The sequence below is a fragment of the Oryzias latipes genome, chromosome 1, assembly GCF_053564925.1.
Source record: "Oryzias latipes strain Hd-rR chromosome 1, Olatipes_Hd-rR_3.1".
NCBI classification, from domain to species: Eukaryota; Metazoa; Chordata; class Actinopteri; order Beloniformes; family Adrianichthyidae; genus Oryzias; species Oryzias latipes.
This window is the reverse complement of record NC_136237.1, coordinates 40,078,733-40,095,737: the sequence shown is the minus strand read 5'-3', so window position 1 is coordinate 40,095,737 and position 17,005 is coordinate 40,078,733. Positions and strand designations below refer to the sequence as shown.

Below are 17,005 nucleotides of genomic sequence, written 5' to 3'. Positions count from 1 at the left end.
CTCAGAGACGTTTGTCTGTCTACGGTCGGCGGATTTTCGGCACTACATCTCCCATGATGCATTGGGTTAAGTGACTGTCTTAGCTCACAATGAGTCTCTCCTCTTAACGTCTTAAAACAACAAACACACATCAAACAGTTTTTGAATATTTTAACTTAACTTTTAATACATCTTTTAGAAAAAAAACAGCTGCAACTTCCAGCTTTTTCTGCAACAATTATCACAAAAATGCATGTGAGATTGCAGACGGACTGTAGATCAAAACAGACTATGAGCCTTTTTTTTTTTTTTCTTTTTTTTTTATGGATGCTGATGTGCCGCCGGATTTTTTTCAAGGTTAAAGTGTGCCGTGGCTCAAAAAAGGTTGAAAAACACTGCTCTAGTCATTACTGACGGCACGCAAATGCACACACTCATGGTGTACAGGTGACAGCAGTTTAGCTCAGGCAGTCGTCCAACAACCGAAGGGTAGGCGCATTGATCCCCGCTCAGCTGTTGCACTCTGAGCGCGGCTAGTCTGCAGCTCACCGTTCCCCCAGGGATGGGTCAAAATGCGGAGAAGAATTTCCCTATTGTAGGATAAGTAAAGTATCAATAATTAATATTATTATTATTATTACTATATGTAAGTTCCCATAGGATTCCCATGCAAACTACAGTCTGATTGTCTAATTTCCTCATTTCTAACAGTCACACTGAATGCACGGAGGGCACATTTATCATGGGAACAGCACTAACTGGTTCCTTGTGCAGGCTCCAGGATTTTGGGGGTTAAAAAAAGAAATATCAGAACGACACACTTGTGTTTCACTTACTTCTGTAGTGCCTGTGGAAAAAATCTGTATTCATATTTTCTCTCTACCGGTTCACCAAGTGGTCTACGGTCTTGATATATCCTGAAGGCCACCTGCAGCTCGCATTCACCCATAAGGACAGTTGTTACTTAGTCTTTGCCGGTCTAAAGCTACGCACACACTGGGCATGTGATGCGCATTGTTGAACGTACATTTAGCCCACGGTGTTCACACTGAAGAGGCAGGGAGGGGCTTCTTCTTTTTTTTTTTACTGTTTACTGGCGCGTGCCCCCCATTTACAGCTAAAAGAGGCTTGGTGCAAAATGTTGAAGTGGTGCAAACCTCGCGAATTTTGCTCAGAGTTTTTCTTTCACGCCTCTATTCCAACATATGAAAGACTTGTTGTCATATAATGCCAGTTGGGCACAAACCAGAATTATTAATTTCTCCTCTATAATCAATTTTCATATGGTCGGCACTTCCGTATATTAAAGGGGGACTCCAATCCATACGTGACTACAAAATTGGAGTCCTTGTTTAGTCAAAGTTCAACTTGCAACACGTGCTCAGTGGCCGTGAAAACACTCATGGAAACTTGTGTCCTGAGAGTTTTGAATGAGGAAACCCAAAACGCGCATGTGCACACATTTACGTACATAGACTTCCAATCGAGCGCAAACCTGAACCAGTCTACCAGCTGATTGGAAGAATTTCTGACCAATTAGCATCAACCTTCATGTCTGTGATTGGCTGGCTTCCGTGGCACATTTGCAACGCGTTGCCCTGCTCTGTTTCGAGCGCAGAAGAGAGAGAATTTCTATCGAGTGAACATTGTTTTTATTGTAAGTATTTTTGAACTTCAAGTGCTTTTTTCTGTTTCAGATGCAAAATTACTTTTTAAGCTCACAAAATTTTTAACGTTTACAATCAAAACAGTGAATGTTGCGCTTAGAATAATGGCACAAAAATCACTCCCTAAAAAACTTCTTATGGACCATCGGCAGAGGGTGGAGGCAGCCGGACATTCAGTCAGTCCTTGTGCCCAAAAGAGGATGGACTAAAATTTCTAGTTTGTAAATCTTAAAGCATATTATTTGGACTTAAAAAAATAGATCCAATATTAACCTCTTTGATGGTTGAATAAAAGTAAAAGCTACACGTTTAGTCAAGACAGCATCAATCCAAACAGCACCATACATATCACAGATGCATCAAGCTGCAGCCTTCGTCTGTTTCCAGCTGCATCTCTCATGTTCACATCAGCTGCTTCTCCTCATTCTAGATCTTTTCCATCCATCAGGGAATCCCTGAAACCTCCCCTTGGGTTTTCTGCAGAGCTCTTTCTCCTCCTCCCCCTCTCTCTCCTTTCTTCCGCCTCCTCATTTGACGATCTGCATTGCGGTGCCAGCCGTTGCCCCCCCCCCTCTCTCTTTTCCTCCAGGTTGATCTCTGCGGCACTGAACAAACAGCAGCGCTTTCTCCTGTCAGAGAGGAAGCATGCCTCCTTCTGCCTCCTCCTCCTCCCTGCTCCTCCTCTGTGGTCCCCTGGTGCTACCACGCCCTCTACAGTGCAGAAAACAAAGCACACTGAGCTGCCTGACATCTCTGATGATTTCTTCCTCCTGGCTAAAAGGTCTCCATCGTCATCAGGCCCCACAATGAACCCGGTAAACATTTTTAATGTGAGAAATGAAGCAGAATTGAGTTTTATTGTAGCCTGCTGATGCACAGTTATGAAAGGGTCACGTCTCGGCAGAAAAGGTTGACTATGAAAATAAGACTCCATTACCAGAGTCATTTACTCTTGAACTAATTTGTGGGCTAAATTTAACAGTAAATCTAACAGCAGGAAGGTATAGAGGGAGGATTGAGGGCTGAGCAGTTACAGCAGAGACATAAACTATTTACACCTCAGGGTAGAATAACCAGCACTTTGGAAAAAGAAAGACTGTTGACAGTTTGTTCCCATATATGGAACTAAATATGAGAACAAAAGGTTAGATATATATCCTATGGATGGAAAAATGCATCAAACCACTAATATTCCAAACTCACATTCATTTAGCATCTACTCAAAAGCAACAACATATTTTTTTCATCATTGAAAATAATTGCACCGTGGCGCAGTGGTTAGCGCTCTTGCCTCACAGCAAGAAGGTTATAGGTTTTTGAACTCTTGATGGGCTGCGCTTAAAGCTCAAATCGTTCCTCTGAAACCATCTGTACATTAACTTAACATTGAAACTGGATGCCCCGCTGACATTTGTAGGACATAAGTTGGTGCAACTTTCCTTTGCCTCACAAATACTACATTCGTTCCCCAGGGTTCGGTATACGGACCTCTGTTATTTTCAATTTACATGCTACCACAGAAGGGAGATAATACGCTGACATAGCCTCAATTTTCATTTTTATGCTGATGACACTCAACTATACTTATCTTTTAAACCTGATGACATTGGTCTTCTAAAGAATCTCAATAGCTGCATTGCAGAAATTAAAACCTGGATGGTCAAAATTATCTGCAGTTGAATGTGGACAAAACTAATGTAATTACTTTTGGATCAGTTGAGGCCCAAAGCGGTGTGGCTCAGAAATTGAAGTCTCTGTCTAAGAATGCTTTTACAAACTGGGGGTGATTTTTGATACTGATTTGAATTTGGAGACACATGTCAAAGCGGTGTTTCTGGTAAATAATCAGATTATACAGGATAACCCCTCTCCTATCTAAAGGAATTCTTAAGATGGTGATTCCGTTTGGACTATTGTAACACTCTACACATGCCTTTCAAAGCTGAGTGTGTATGAAAATCCAGTTAGTCCAAAATGCTGCCGCCAGACTCCTAGCCAAAACCAGAATGAGAGATTGTATTACTCCAGTTTTAGTATCTCTGCACTGGCTCCCAGTCCATTTTAGAATAGATTTTAAGATTTCAATGATTGCTTTTAACCCTTGTCCTGTCCTAGGCACTTTAACATTGGGAGTTGGGTCAACTAGACCCACTAGACAGTGTGCTGAACCTTTTTTCTTCAATGATTTGTGATCTTCACTGGTGTCCATGGATTACATGAAATCCTCTCCACCTTTATCATGGTAGGGGGGAACACGTCAATGGTCATCTTGACCCCATTGCATAGCACAAGGGTTAAAGCACGCTGTGGTCTGGCCCCTAAATATATCGCCGATCTCCTCGTTCCTTATGTACCTGGTCGCAATCTTAGATCTTCGGTAAAGGGCCTTTTAACAATCCCACAATCCAGATTGAAGACCAAGGGAGACAGAGGCCTTTGCTGTAAGAACCCCAACACTCTGGAACAGTCTCCCTGAAGAGATCAGACTCGCTGAGTCCCGACCAGTTTTTAAATTTCTTTATAGGAGTGCTTTTAATGATTTTACTGGGTCTTAAATTTAAACTTATGATGTCATTGATTTTAGTGATTTGATTGATTTTAACTGCTATCGCTGTTTTGTGTGCATGTTGTGTTTTATTTTGTTGTACTGTCAAACACCTCGATACTGTTTTTAATCCTGGTCTTTGTCTTATGTTAATTGCACAGCACTTTGTAATCTTGATTTTGAAAAGTGCTATATAAAGTATATTATTATTATTATTATTATTATATTTATTATTATTATTATTACATGAACAATTAGATTTGGCCGAAACCATGTCGGTGCAAACACCTATACACACACATAAACACGTGCCCTCAGTAGGTTTAATACAATAATGGTCAAAATGTACATTACAGATGAAAAAAAAGGATTAAAATTCAATTCAATTCAATTTTATTTGTATAGCCCAAAATCACAACAACAGTCGTCTCGATGGGCTTCGAAGTAAAACATGAAATCAAAAGGATCACGAATACAAAGAGTTCAATAGAAAAATACTAAAATGAACTAACAAACTGACTAAGCTATACTGGCATCCCTGCCCTTAGACCCCCCTTCGCGGTAAGGAAAAACTCCCAAAAAAAACGGATTCCGGAAAAAACGAAGAAACCTCAGGGGTGCCCACATGAAGGAGGGATCCTCCCCCAGGACGGACAGGCGATTTACCAGAAATCTTAGAGAAGAATTAACTTATCTAAATCTACAACTACATATATAAAAGTCCAGCAGACGAGCTTCATCCAGCCGTGGTTATCGGGACAGTCAAAGGCGCGAGTCGAGCCGGAGACAGGAACCACAGCCAGGTGTAGGAGCAGGAGCAGAGACGAGGTACTCGGTCAGGCACAGAGCAGAGACGAGCCAGAGATGAGCCAGAGGCAGGATCCACAGCCAGGTGTAGGAGCAGGAGCAAAGGCGAGGTAAACGGTCAGGAACTGGAGCACGGATGAGCCAACTGGAGTCTGGAAGCACTCCCACTCCCCAGGAGGGGAGAGGAAAAGAGGGACAATACATGAATCGCACTGCACCAAACAGAGGCATGGAGAACTAAATAATAAATTATGATCAAGAATAGAGGAGAGGAAGGGTAGAAGTAAAAACAGGAAAGAGGACAGAACCCCAGTGCACCATAGTTACCCCAGCTTCAACTTATAGCAGCCTTTTAAAAGAAATAGTTATTATTAAGTTTAATTTAAACAAATTAACATTAAGTTAAATAATCTCTGAATACCAACTAGTCTGACAATAAGCCTGTCCAAAGAGGAATGTTTTCAGTCTAGCTTTGAATGTAGAAACTGAGTCGGCCTCTCTTACATAAGCTGGGAGTTTATTCCATAAGACAGGGGCTTGGTGGCTAAACGCTCTACCTCCAACCGTACTTTTACTAATTCTAGGAACCACAAGCAGTCCTGCATTTTGCGAGCGAAGTGTTCTCATTGGATGGTAAGGGACTACGAGGTCCTTAATATAGGACGGGGCCATTCCATGTAAGGCCTTATAGGTTAACAGGAGGAACTTGAACTTGATTCTGGAATCAACTGGGAGCCAATGGAGCGAAACTAACACAGGAGTGATGTGATCTCTTCTGCTGGTTCCAGCTAACAATCTAGCTGCTGCGTTCTGAACAAGCTGGAGACTTCTTAAGGAACTCTTAGGACACGCTGCTAACAAGGAGTTACAGTAATCCAGCCTCGACGTAACAAATGCATGGATGAGTTTTTCAGCATCACTCTTAGAAAGTATATTTCTGATCTTAGCAATATTCCGCAGGTGAAAAAAGGCAGTTCTGCACGCCTGAGATATGTGAGCCTTAAATGATAAATCCTGGTCAAGTAAAACCCCAAGGTTTCTAACTGTGGAATTGGGGGCTATACTTATGCCATCCAGGGAGACTATCTGAGCAGACAGAGTATCTCTGAGGTTTTTAGGACCAAGTATAATGACCTCAGTTTTTTCTGGGTTCAAGAGGAGGTAATTAATTGTCATCCAGGTCTTGATGTCACTGATGCAGGCGTTCAGTTTCTCTATCTGGTCATTCTGGTCAGGCTTCATGGATAAATACAACTGCGTATCGTCGGCATAACAATGAAAATTAATGCTGTGTTTCCTGATTATGTTTCCTAGGGGTAGCATATAAAGCGTAAACAGGATCGGTCCCAAGACTGAGCCCTGTGGGACTCCATAGTTGACTCGAGTGCACTGAGAGGAATGGCCATTTACATTAACGAACTGATACCTATCGGACAGATAGGATTTAAACCACTGGAGAGCAGATCCTCTGATCCCTATGTCCTGCTCTAATATATGGAGTAAAATACCGTGGTCGATAGTGTCAAAGGCTGCACTGAGGTCCAACAGGACCAGAATAGAAAGTAGTCCCTTTTCTGAGGCCAATAACAAGTCATTAGAGACTCTAACTAGTGCAGTTTCCGTACTGTGGTGAGGTCTAAACCCCGACTGAAAGTCTTCAAAGTGGCTGTTGTCCTGTAGGTGGCAGTAAAGCTGCTTAACTACAACTCTTTCTAGGATTTTAGAAATAAAGGGCAGGTTTGATATCGGTCTATAGTTGGCCAAGATGCTAGGATCCAAACTGGGCTTTTTCAGAAGAGGTTTAACAACTGCATATTTAAAAGACTGTGGCACGTAACCCGTTTCCAGAGAGGCATTTATCATTGTTAATATGGGATCATTAATTAGGGGAAAAGTTTCTTTAAAAAGTCTAGTGGGAATTGGGTCTAACAGAGAAGTTGAGGATTTGGAGGACGTAATAATTGATGTTATTTCCGCTTGATCCACAGCAGTGAAGCAGTCCAATGTTACAGAGGTTTCTATGGATGCCTCCATTTCTACCGCTTCAGCCTGTTCTGGGCTGATAGTAGGAATAACTTGATTTAACTTATGTCTAATATTTGAGATTTTACTATCAAAAAATGTAAGAAAATCATCAGAGCTGAGAGAAACAGGAACATGTGGTTCTACTGAGCTCTGACTGCGAGTTAATTTAGCAATAGTGCCAAAAAGAAATCTTGGATTATTTCCATTCTCTGATATTAAGGTTGAATAGTACTGGCTTCTAGCTCTACGCAGGGCTTTTTTATAATTTAAAAGGCTATGTTTCCAGGTATTCAGAGACTGCTCTGAACCGGAGCGGCGCCATTCCCTTTCCAACTTACGGGTTTCTTGTTTAAGAGAACGAGTTTCAGCGTTAAACCACGGTGCTACTCGGTTTTGTTGATTTAATTGAAAATAAATTGAAGTTAAATAAATAAATACACAAATAAACATGATATGAATATTTTAAAAATAGATTTCCACAAACATGTCTTTAGATCACGGGTCCAAATTATCCACTCTACCAAACCCCCAAAATAGGAAAAGTATTTGAATTTTCATCTAAAATCTATTGTGTCACACAATACAAAAAGATGGTCACTGGTGAACATTATTACCCTTTTTTTCAACACAAACCAACTGTTATTATAGTTTTATTTCACACAATAAAGGCTCATTATCGCTAGTACATGTGATTACTTCTGTTAATTACAATAAAACAGAAAAAAACTGTCAATCTGGATTTTATATTTGTTATCAATTTATTCTTATTGCAGAAAAGTATTTTAAGGCTAAAACTTCTTATTTTAATTTTAAAATATAGGCACCAAGGTTAAAAAAAAAATCCACATTTGTGTACCGGCAAAAATACTTATTAAAATAAGCAGAAAGATTGATCTTTTAACATCTCTCCTTCAGAAAGTCATTTTAATGGACAATTTGACCAACAGCTGTTTTCATTTATGTTTTCTCCTCCTTTTTTTCTGTTAAAATTGTATCAAAATATGATGTTTATACTTTTTAGATAGATTTCTTGAAACTAAACACCTTTCTTTAAAGTTGACTCTTTCTCTGCATTTTTGGGGGCAAAACATTGATTTTGTGAGTTGTAGAAGTGCTGGACTGTACATGTTCTTCAGCTGGGTTTGAACTTTTCCTCAGTAATTCTGAGTGAGGGGTTCAAACAGGACGGGCCGTTGCTGTGCAGTGGGGGCCTGAAGTGGCAGAGTTGGCTGTTTGTGCCGGGACGGCTCTCTGCGGCGGTCAGAACTGCTGAGTGGACCCTCTCTTTTTAAAAGGTCTGGCCCCGCCCTTCCTCTCCCCACCCGAACGCTTCATGGCCTCCTATTATTTAGCAGATTTGTTTTTGCATCCTGGCTGAACTTTCTAGCGCTCGGGGAAAAAATTGCAGTGGGGATCATATATGTGCCTCTGCAGGGACGACGGGGGCATAACCTAACAAATGTGTGGGGTCAATTGGTAAGGACTGCTTTCTGTTGTGTTCCTTGGGCAGAGATAGGGAGTACTGCTAAGTTGTGCGCTGAGGTGAAGAGTGGAGGAGACAGGAAAATGGATTTGGAAACATCTATCGGGACTCCTCCTTTAAACCGCTAACTTTTAAACTCGATGTATTTCAGAGCCTCACAGTGAGAACTTGGACTCCTGATGAATTTGGGGCAAGTGTTTTTTGTTTTTTTTATATTTATAGATCTGATTTGACCCACTTGAACAACTTAGTAGTACCTCTACTCTCCGATATTTGAGAGTGGCTGTAAAAATAAACTTCTCCCCTGGATTACTACGTTTTGGGATGAATGGTTATTTTGATGCTGGAGCAAACGTCACATTGCTGATGATGGACTGCCAGGTTGTTTATTAGGCCACTGGCTTATTAAGAATGCTGCTGCAGGGCGGACTGACGAGGAGAATGTCAAAGTTAGCTGGTTCCTCTGAAGCTTTGGAGATCCGACATCGGTCAGTACAAGAAGAAATCAGCAGGGGTCCATCAGGGAGATGTTGGTTTCTCTTAGAGAAGAATAAAAATATAAATATAAATATATATAGAAAGGAAAATAATTGAAAATGCAAAAAAAAAAAATTCCTTTATCAAACTGGTAGAAGGTAAGGCGCCGGTTTTGTTTGATGGATCGTTTCAAGAAGCTAAAGCTCAAGAATATGAAGTGGAATAAAAAACCAAGGGATGGTTTTTGGATTCTGGACTGAGGAGGATTTGAAGCTGGGATCTGATAGCCACATCCGACATAAAGCAAACAAAAATCAAGATGTAGAGTTTGAACCCCGAGGAAAAGTTCAAGTGGAAGCCCCTCCAGTGAGGCCAATGAAAGGGAAGGGGAGGGAGTGTGCTGGGGGGTTCAGGTTCAGCTACGCAAACAATGTTACCCTCGGTACATTTAACATGGAGCCCAGCGGGCGACAACAATAGCATCAGCAAAGGCCCTTCCACCTCTGCACAGTGCTAGATTGCTCTCTGGCTGGTTTCAGTTTGTTGGAACAGCACTGAGTCCAAACAATTGAGAGGTTCTCCCGTTTCCATCGGGCCCAGAAGGTCTTGTAGAGAGACGAAGCGGTCGCTGCTTCTCAAAAGCTGCTGCCGGTTGAGGAGTTTGTGTTCGAAGGAGGCGGAGAGCGAGATGACACTCCGATTTTCTCTGTCAAACTTGGGAATGACTATTGTCAGAGGCTGAGTGTCTTGGTGCGTAGAAAGGAGTTTACTGGAAGTAGAGTTAAGTAAACTCCTAGGGCATGTCAGAGGTATGGTGATGTAAACCTCTTTGTCTTTAAAGTTAGTCTGTCTTGTTATTTATACATTTGTGAAGAAAATAACAGAAAAGCAAATCCAGAAAGGGAACAAAGGACTGCAAAGAACTTTAACATCTCTGATGAGAGGATGGATGGATGGATGGATGGATGGATGGATGGATGGATGATGGATGGATGGATGGATGGATGGAGGATGGATGGATGGATGGATGATGGATGGATGGATGGATGGATGGACCATTCTTCCTCCATTCTGAGGTTGAACTGTGTGAAACCTTTGTATCATGAATGAGCTGTAGGTAACAGAATAAAATCTTTGAAACACAATTTATTGTTAAAAACGTTTTAAAATCCTCTTTCAGAAATTTCGCTGATGTTTAGCTTCCGATGTTTATTAGGTTGTTTTCTGTCTATTTTCCCAGACCAACCAAACAGATGGATTGGTGGTTCCTGTTCTTATTAATTCAACTCTTATTTTGAAAATATTGCTTTACTAATGCCTAGCAAAGCACTGTTTATATTCCAGTCTAAAATAAAAGTAATACATTTTTATGAATCACACATCTGTCACTCTATTAAGAGACAATGCCACCATGAACTGCCAGCAGTCTGCATGTAGATTCAACCATTTTAATATCATTGTTGTAGATGGTAGTTTCGATGATTTCTTGTCCTTATTTCCCTTAGGTTAAGCTTGGTAATGGTATTATTACTTTTCTTTTTTCTTTATTTTTGAAATAAACATTTTGAAATAATGATATTAAAATGTCTTCAGCTAAGTACGCTTCACGCTACGAGCTACTGTAACGTACATTTTTAGCTGTTTTTTCTAAAGAAAAGAATCTCAAACTGGTTTTGAGTTCAAACTGTGCCTTCCTGGTTTTTGTCACAAGTTGCGTAAGAAACATTTAAACGTTTCCTTCTGTCTGCTTGCAGGTTTCCCAAGGGGACGCTACTGAGAAGCTGGCTCACCAAGTCGCGGCCCAGGTTGCTGCTGCTGATCGCGGGGTTGAAGAGGCCTCAGGTGACCCTCATGAGGAGGAAAAGGATGAAGCGCACAAAAGTAGCAAAGGCCACGTAAGCGGTAAATATGGCTTATGTTGCATGGATGGATGCTGAACCCCCCCATCAATGAAAACAATGGGCTTGTATGACCAAAAAACAACTTTCCTTTCCATATTATCCGTTCATAAAGTCTGCTGAATTACACATTTTTTTAATCACAGAAAATTTTCAGAAGAATTTGTCTTTTATTAATTATACTATTTCTCAATACATTTAAATGTTACTGTGCAGTAAATGTAAAGCGACATTTGCACAGACGTGTTTCTAAGTGACTGAAACACATTGAATGAAGTAAGGTGCAGATTTCTTCTACTGGACATCAGTACACTGAAGCTGATGGGGGTTTGTGCTCAGCGAGCGCTTGTGGATCACTAAACTGTCCAAACAACGCCGCCTCTTCGTCAGTGTGGATGCTTTTCCTCGCTCAGAGTGAAAAGACGAACTGTAATGTGGTCCATCCGATGTCCCCTCTCCTCCTCCTACAGAACCTGCAGCCGAATGCCCCACTTCACTTGAGTCGATTGCACAGACGACCTGCTCATTAGGAATGGAAGAGGACCTGTGTGCACCACCTCTGCTCCGACAAAGAACTACACTCCAACAAAAGAAAATGAAGCTGGAAAATGAACCACAGAGATTAAAACCTCCAGATTAACCCCGGATCGCATCCAGACCTGCACAACCAGATCCAGCCTTGCCTTCAGCTCCATCTGTCATGACTGTGGCCTGTACATGATTCCTATCCAAAGACAAAGTGTTGAAAACGGCTCCCACTGTCTCCTTGTTCTCAGTTTGAGAATTTTCAGGTTTGAGGAGAGCTCAAACCAGCTGCTGATTAAACTCTCTGCATCTGCCGCCTGCTGCTGCTGGATTTTCTGCCACATCCAAGCTTCTGAAAGAGCACTTCCACCAAAACCAAAGCTTTACATGACACACGCAAAATGTAAACCAAAGCACATTAAAGACAACAAGAACTTGTAATGTCATGGTATGCATATAGACAAAGAATAAAGTTGCCAGTTATGGCGATATGTGCAATAAAAACTGATTTAGCTTTCTTTTGTGTGATGCTGCTGTGGGGGGAAAAAAATTGCACCTTAAACTTTTTAAATGTCTTTTTTTTCATAAATATTTTAAATATATTTACACATAACTGAAAACAAAAACAAAAAATGAATGAAATGAAAAGCAAGGTGCTTATTTCTGAAATCATTTTTTCAATAAAATGTATTGTTCTGAAATTATAATTGGCTACATTAAAGCTCAACCCTTGTGCTATCCTATGACCCCACCTTTACATTGACGTGTTCTCCCTACCATGACAAAGGTGGATAAAGGTGGAAAGATTTCATGTAATCCATGGACACCAATGAAGATCACAAATCATTGTCTAGTGTGTACATGTTGACATGTGGACATTTTTGCAGCTAGCAGGTATGTTGATAACATTTCAGTGTGTGTGTGGACAGGCCCCGCCCTTTTTGTACTACATTTTAACCTTACCGTAATGATAAACAACCAGTAAACCTGTCTATGCTGCTTCATGGTCCCCCCCCCCCTCACTGTCATCCCCCCCTTTCTCTAACATCCCTCTCTTCTTCCCTTCTTTCCTTTTCCGTCCAGTCCAACACCCGACATTTTCAAACATGGTTGAAATTTTTTATTCAGACATACCTTTGGTTTGTCTGAAGATTAATAACCCCTCTTGTTAAAGTAAAATATGTCCAACACAATAGGCCCTCAGCTCTCATCTGCCTGCCTAGCTGTTGGACAGGACAAGTTAAAAAAAATAAAAAAAAACGTGGCAAATAACTCTGGGGAATAACGCCTGGCGAATATTCGTCCCGGTGTGTACGGGCCTGAAGGGTAGAAGTAGATGAGAAAAGAGGACAGAACCCCGGAGCACCATAGTTACCCCAGCTTCAACTTCTAGCAGCCTTTTAAAACAAAAAGTTATTGTTATTAAGTTTAATTTAAACACATTAACATTAAGTTAAATAATCTCTGAATACTAGCTAGTCTGACAATAAGCCTGTCCAAAGAGGAATGTTTTCAGTCTAACTTTGAATGTAGAAACTGAGTCGGCCTCTCTTCCATGAGCTGGGAGCTTTTTCCATAAAACGGGCTTGGTGGCTAAACGCTCTACCTCCAACCGTACTTTTACTAATTCTAGGAACCACAAGCAGTCCTGCATTTTGTGAGCGAAGTGTTCTTATCGGATGGTAAGGGACTATGAGGTCCTTAATATAGGACGGGGCCAGTCCATGTAAGGGCTTATAGGTTAACAGGGGGATCTGCAGGATTCTGCATCTCTTTCTGTGTATCAAAAGATTAGTGACACAGTGGCCTGGTGACAGCAGGCTTGTGCTAATCTTTCATTTCTTTTGACCTTTTTCTTTTTTTGTTGAAATTCGGTTTTTTAATCAGCTGCCATCTTTGTGTTAGTTGTAACATTCAATTCTATTTTTTACAGAATGAAAAACAGGAAATCTCTCATATCAGTTTAAGCAAAATTAAGAACATGTTCACCAATTATAAACATATTTTTGACAAAGTTTGAATGTTTTTTAAACATCCAAGGACATAAAATAGTAGCTAAAGTCGCTCAGCAGCGCTCAGCTTTCGGAGGTTTGGGTGACCTTTGAAGGCTCCATTAGGAAACTACAGATGGATTCAGAGCTGGACATGAGCTGAAACTCAAGAGAATCTTGTCCGCTGTCGGTTTGTTCATCCAGAGTTTTTGGTGTTGCTCCAAAACCGATTATTTACTCTTTTATCTCGAGGAAGAAAACTCAAGTTCCGCAATTCCTCCTGCACGCGCGCGCCGCCTCTGCTTGAGTCTCCGCGGTTCTCATGGTGTGTTTAAATACAGCGTCAGCGTTGATCAGCGACAAACTAGACAGCAAAACAAACATGGCAGAAGTAGCTCCAGCTCCCGCCGCCGCTCCGGTCAAAGTCGCCAAGAAGAGGACTTCCAGGCCGAAGAAGGCCGGTCCCAGCCTCAGCGAGCTGATCGTCAAATCAGTGGCCGCTTCCAAGGAGCGCAGCGGCGTGTCTGCCGCCGCCCTGAAGAAGGCTCTGGCGGCCGGAGGCTACGATGTGGACAAGAACAAAGCCCGCGTCAACACCGTCATCAAGGGCCTGCTGACCAAGGGGACTCTGGTCCACACCAAAGGCACCGGCGCTGCCGGCTCCTTCAAGGTGAGCAAGACGAGCGAAAGCACGAAGCCCAAGAAGCCTGCAGCAAAGAAAGCCGCTCCTAAAGCCAAGAAACCCGCAGCGGCTAAGAAGTCTCCCAAGAAGGTCAAGAAACCCGCAGCAGCGCCCAAGAAAGCAGCCATGAGCCCCAAGAAGGCCACGAAGAGCCCCAAGAAGGCGGTGAAGAAGCCCCCGCAGCCAAGAAAGCTCCTGCTAAGAAGGCAGCCAAGCCCAAAGTGAAGAAGACAGCAGCCAAGAAGAAGTGAAGAAACATCATCAGAATCCTGTAGAACCAAAGGCTCTTTTAAGAGCCAACACTTATTCTGTCAGCAACTCATTCCTCTGATCAGATTTGGAATAAATCACTTCAAACTGCTTCATTAGCAGATGGATACGTGAGGGGAACAAATGCTGAGGGGTGAATTCCTAAAGTAACTTAAGAAATCTGAACATCAACACGTACAAAATCTCAACTCCAAAAGAATAAAACGTTTCAGAAAGCACGACAGACCAACGTCATAATCCCAGTCACAAAAATGCAAATTTAGTGTCCAGATATCAAATCTTTTTAGAACTTCTCTTAAAAGTTTAGATTTATAAAAAGTTTTGCTTTTTTTAATTGACGTTTATGTTACGTTAATGCATAGAGGGATTTGTACATTCAGGGCCACCGTAAGAAAATGTAACTGCAGCAGGACGTGTTCACACCTAAGATGCCAAGCAACGAATTATATTTCACAAATTAGACAGCGTTTCATTTCCAACTCCGTCGAGATCACAAGGTGTTGCAATCTTATCTATCCTCCTGAAAACCGAGGAAAAGTCTTACATTTTGTTTTTGCGTATCTAAAAAACCTTACAATTTCATTTTTTGTGGATATTTTATTTTAAGTTACAACAGGTCCTTTGTAGAGGACAACAGGACAATATTCCTTTGAAAACAGAACTCAATTTGGGAAAGCAGAAAAAAAAGGATCAGATATTTAGATCTTTAGAGTGATATTCACCCAAAAAAACATTAAATGTGTTCTCAAACTCTAACCATCCTTTTACTTGGACCATCTGCCACAGAGGAAGATCGACCGGAAAATTGAGAGCTTTTATTGGCTGAGCTCTCTTCACCGCAACAGACCAGTAGAATCCTCTGCTTCACTTTTTTCTCCTAAAGATAATGCGCAGACATTAAACTGGTTCTGGTGTCTACTACAGTTGACATTCATTAAATGTCTGTCATCACGTGACACATCACTGGAAAGCCCATATATCCTCTATAGCAAGTGTCAAACTCAAGGCCTGGGGGCCAAATGTGGCCCTCCATGTCATTTTATGTGGCCCGCGAGAGCATACAATTTTTAATTTCTTAAAATAAAGAATCAAAATTGGTGTGTATTCATATCTAGGGAGAATCAGACTTGAAATATCAGATTGGGCAACTTTACATTGGGACTTAAACACTGTCCATATAACCTGACTGAATCAAATGTAAACGGATTTATTCTAGAGAAACAAACTTTTTCTATGCAGCTGTATTTGTCATTTAAGACGTTACAATAAATAATGAGTTAACATTGAGAGGTTACGTTTGTTTTTCATTACATTCAGTTACATGTTTAAGTTATGTCTGGCCCTTTGAGGACAACCACTATACTGATGTGGCCCTCAGTGAAAAGGAGTTTGACACCCCTGCTCTACAGAGTAGAGTAGGATCTGGAAAAGTATCCATTAATTCTTTACAAGTACACTGGTGAAATAAAACATTTCACGTATAATGGACATAAAACGCATGGGCCGAGTCTCAGGAGATTTTCAGTAATTTCAAGTCAACTTTTCTTCAGAACTTTGGGTGGTCCTTAGAAGGACCTTTGGTTACTTGGACACTCATGACAATATTCTAACCGCCGAAGCCGTACAGGGTGCGTCCCTGTCTCTTCAAAGCGTACACCACATCCATGGCGGTGACGGTCTTCCTCTTGGCGTGCTCTGTATAGGTGACGGCATCACGGATCACGTTCTCCAGGAAAACCTTCAGCACTCCGCGAGTCTCCTCGTAGATCAGACCGGAGATCCGCTTGACTCCACCACGACGAGCCAGGCGGCGGATCGCTGGTTTGGTGATTCCCTGGATGTTATCACGGAGGACTTTACGATGACGCTTAGCGCCTCCTTTACCGAGTCCTTTCCCGCCCTTGCCTCTTCCGCTCATTGCTTTGTCGATTTGTTCAAGACTATTTGAAGCTCAATCTGGAGAGTTCTGCTTTTTATCCGTAGTTCGAGGACGTGTTTGAAGACAGAGGCGGGAGTTTTCTTCTTCGATTTTATGTTCGCTCTGAAGTTTTGTATTACGAAAACCGGCACTTTGACGCCACCATGTGACCAATAATAAAAATGCGGTTCAATTCCAAAGCTGCGTTATACTGCAAATAAAATACCCGTTAGATTTCAGTTCTATCATTGGTAACTTGACGACTGAAACGCAGTCCATACAGACATTTAAAGGAAATCTGCTGCAGATCTGAACCGACAGTGTTTTTATTATTTTAAAGGTGCTTACTGTTTAAACTAAAATGTTGACATTGATACATATATGCTGTAATTTTGTTGTGAAATAATTTCCTGAATTAATGGCCATTCATTTTTAAGCACTAAAGTAGGGTTTTATCACTCTCCTTGGACTCTAATGTATGATGTTGCAGACCCTCGATAGGCACAGAGTCTAATTAAACCGCTTTAGATGAAAAATACAAAAAAGGCATTTAGGATTTATTTGTATTTATTTGTTTTTTTTTATTTTACAACAATTAATACGAAGTTCTGTATGGTGTCAATTTAGCATCTAAAGAATTGCGCATCAAAACCATAAAACCGCACATCAAAACCCCAAATCTGCGAATCAAAATGCATAAATTGAGAACCAAAACCTATAACTTGCAACCCTAAGCTA

General features: G+C 41.3%; 2 protein-coding genes and 1 pseudogene across 3 annotated transcripts in view; 2 read left to right on the top strand and 1 right to left on the bottom strand.

Annotated features, from left to right (window-relative positions):
* kcnh1b (potassium voltage-gated channel, subfamily H (eag-related), member 1b) overlaps positions 1-11,910 on the top strand; it is a 78,799-nt gene extending 66,889 nt beyond the window's left edge. Inside the window, exons 11-12 of one of the 2 annotated variants that reach the window (XM_078947686.1) lie at positions 10,738-10,885; positions 11,352-11,910. In XM_078947686.1, coding sequence (XP_078803812.1) covers positions 10,738-10,885; positions 11,352-11,521 — 318 coding nt within the window. In that variant the 3' untranslated portion in view covers positions 11,522-11,910. The remainder of the gene's footprint in view (positions 1-10,737; positions 10,886-11,351) is intronic. The other variant, XM_078947689.1, reaches the window with a different exon arrangement.
* Positions 11,911-13,580: 1,670 nt separating this feature from the next.
* Positions 13,581-14,480, top strand: LOC101170398 (histone H1 pseudogene; annotated as a pseudogene).
* A 1,102-nt stretch (positions 14,481-15,582) lies between these two features.
* LOC101170646 (histone H4) lies at positions 15,583-16,310 on the bottom strand. Its single transcript, XM_004065527.5, has one exon. It carries the CDS (start codon positions 16,265-16,267, stop codon positions 15,956-15,958), a length of 312 nt encoding a protein of 103 aa, XP_004065575.1. The 5' UTR covers positions 16,268-16,310; the 3' UTR covers positions 15,583-15,955.
* Positions 16,311-17,005: the final 695 nt, after the last annotated feature.

Excerpts from the sequence above, each read along its gene's own strand:
- LOC101170646 (XM_004065527.5), bottom strand. The coding sequence starts at position 16,267 with ATGAGCGGAAGAGGCAAGGGCGGGAAAGGACTCGGTAAAGGAGGCGCT.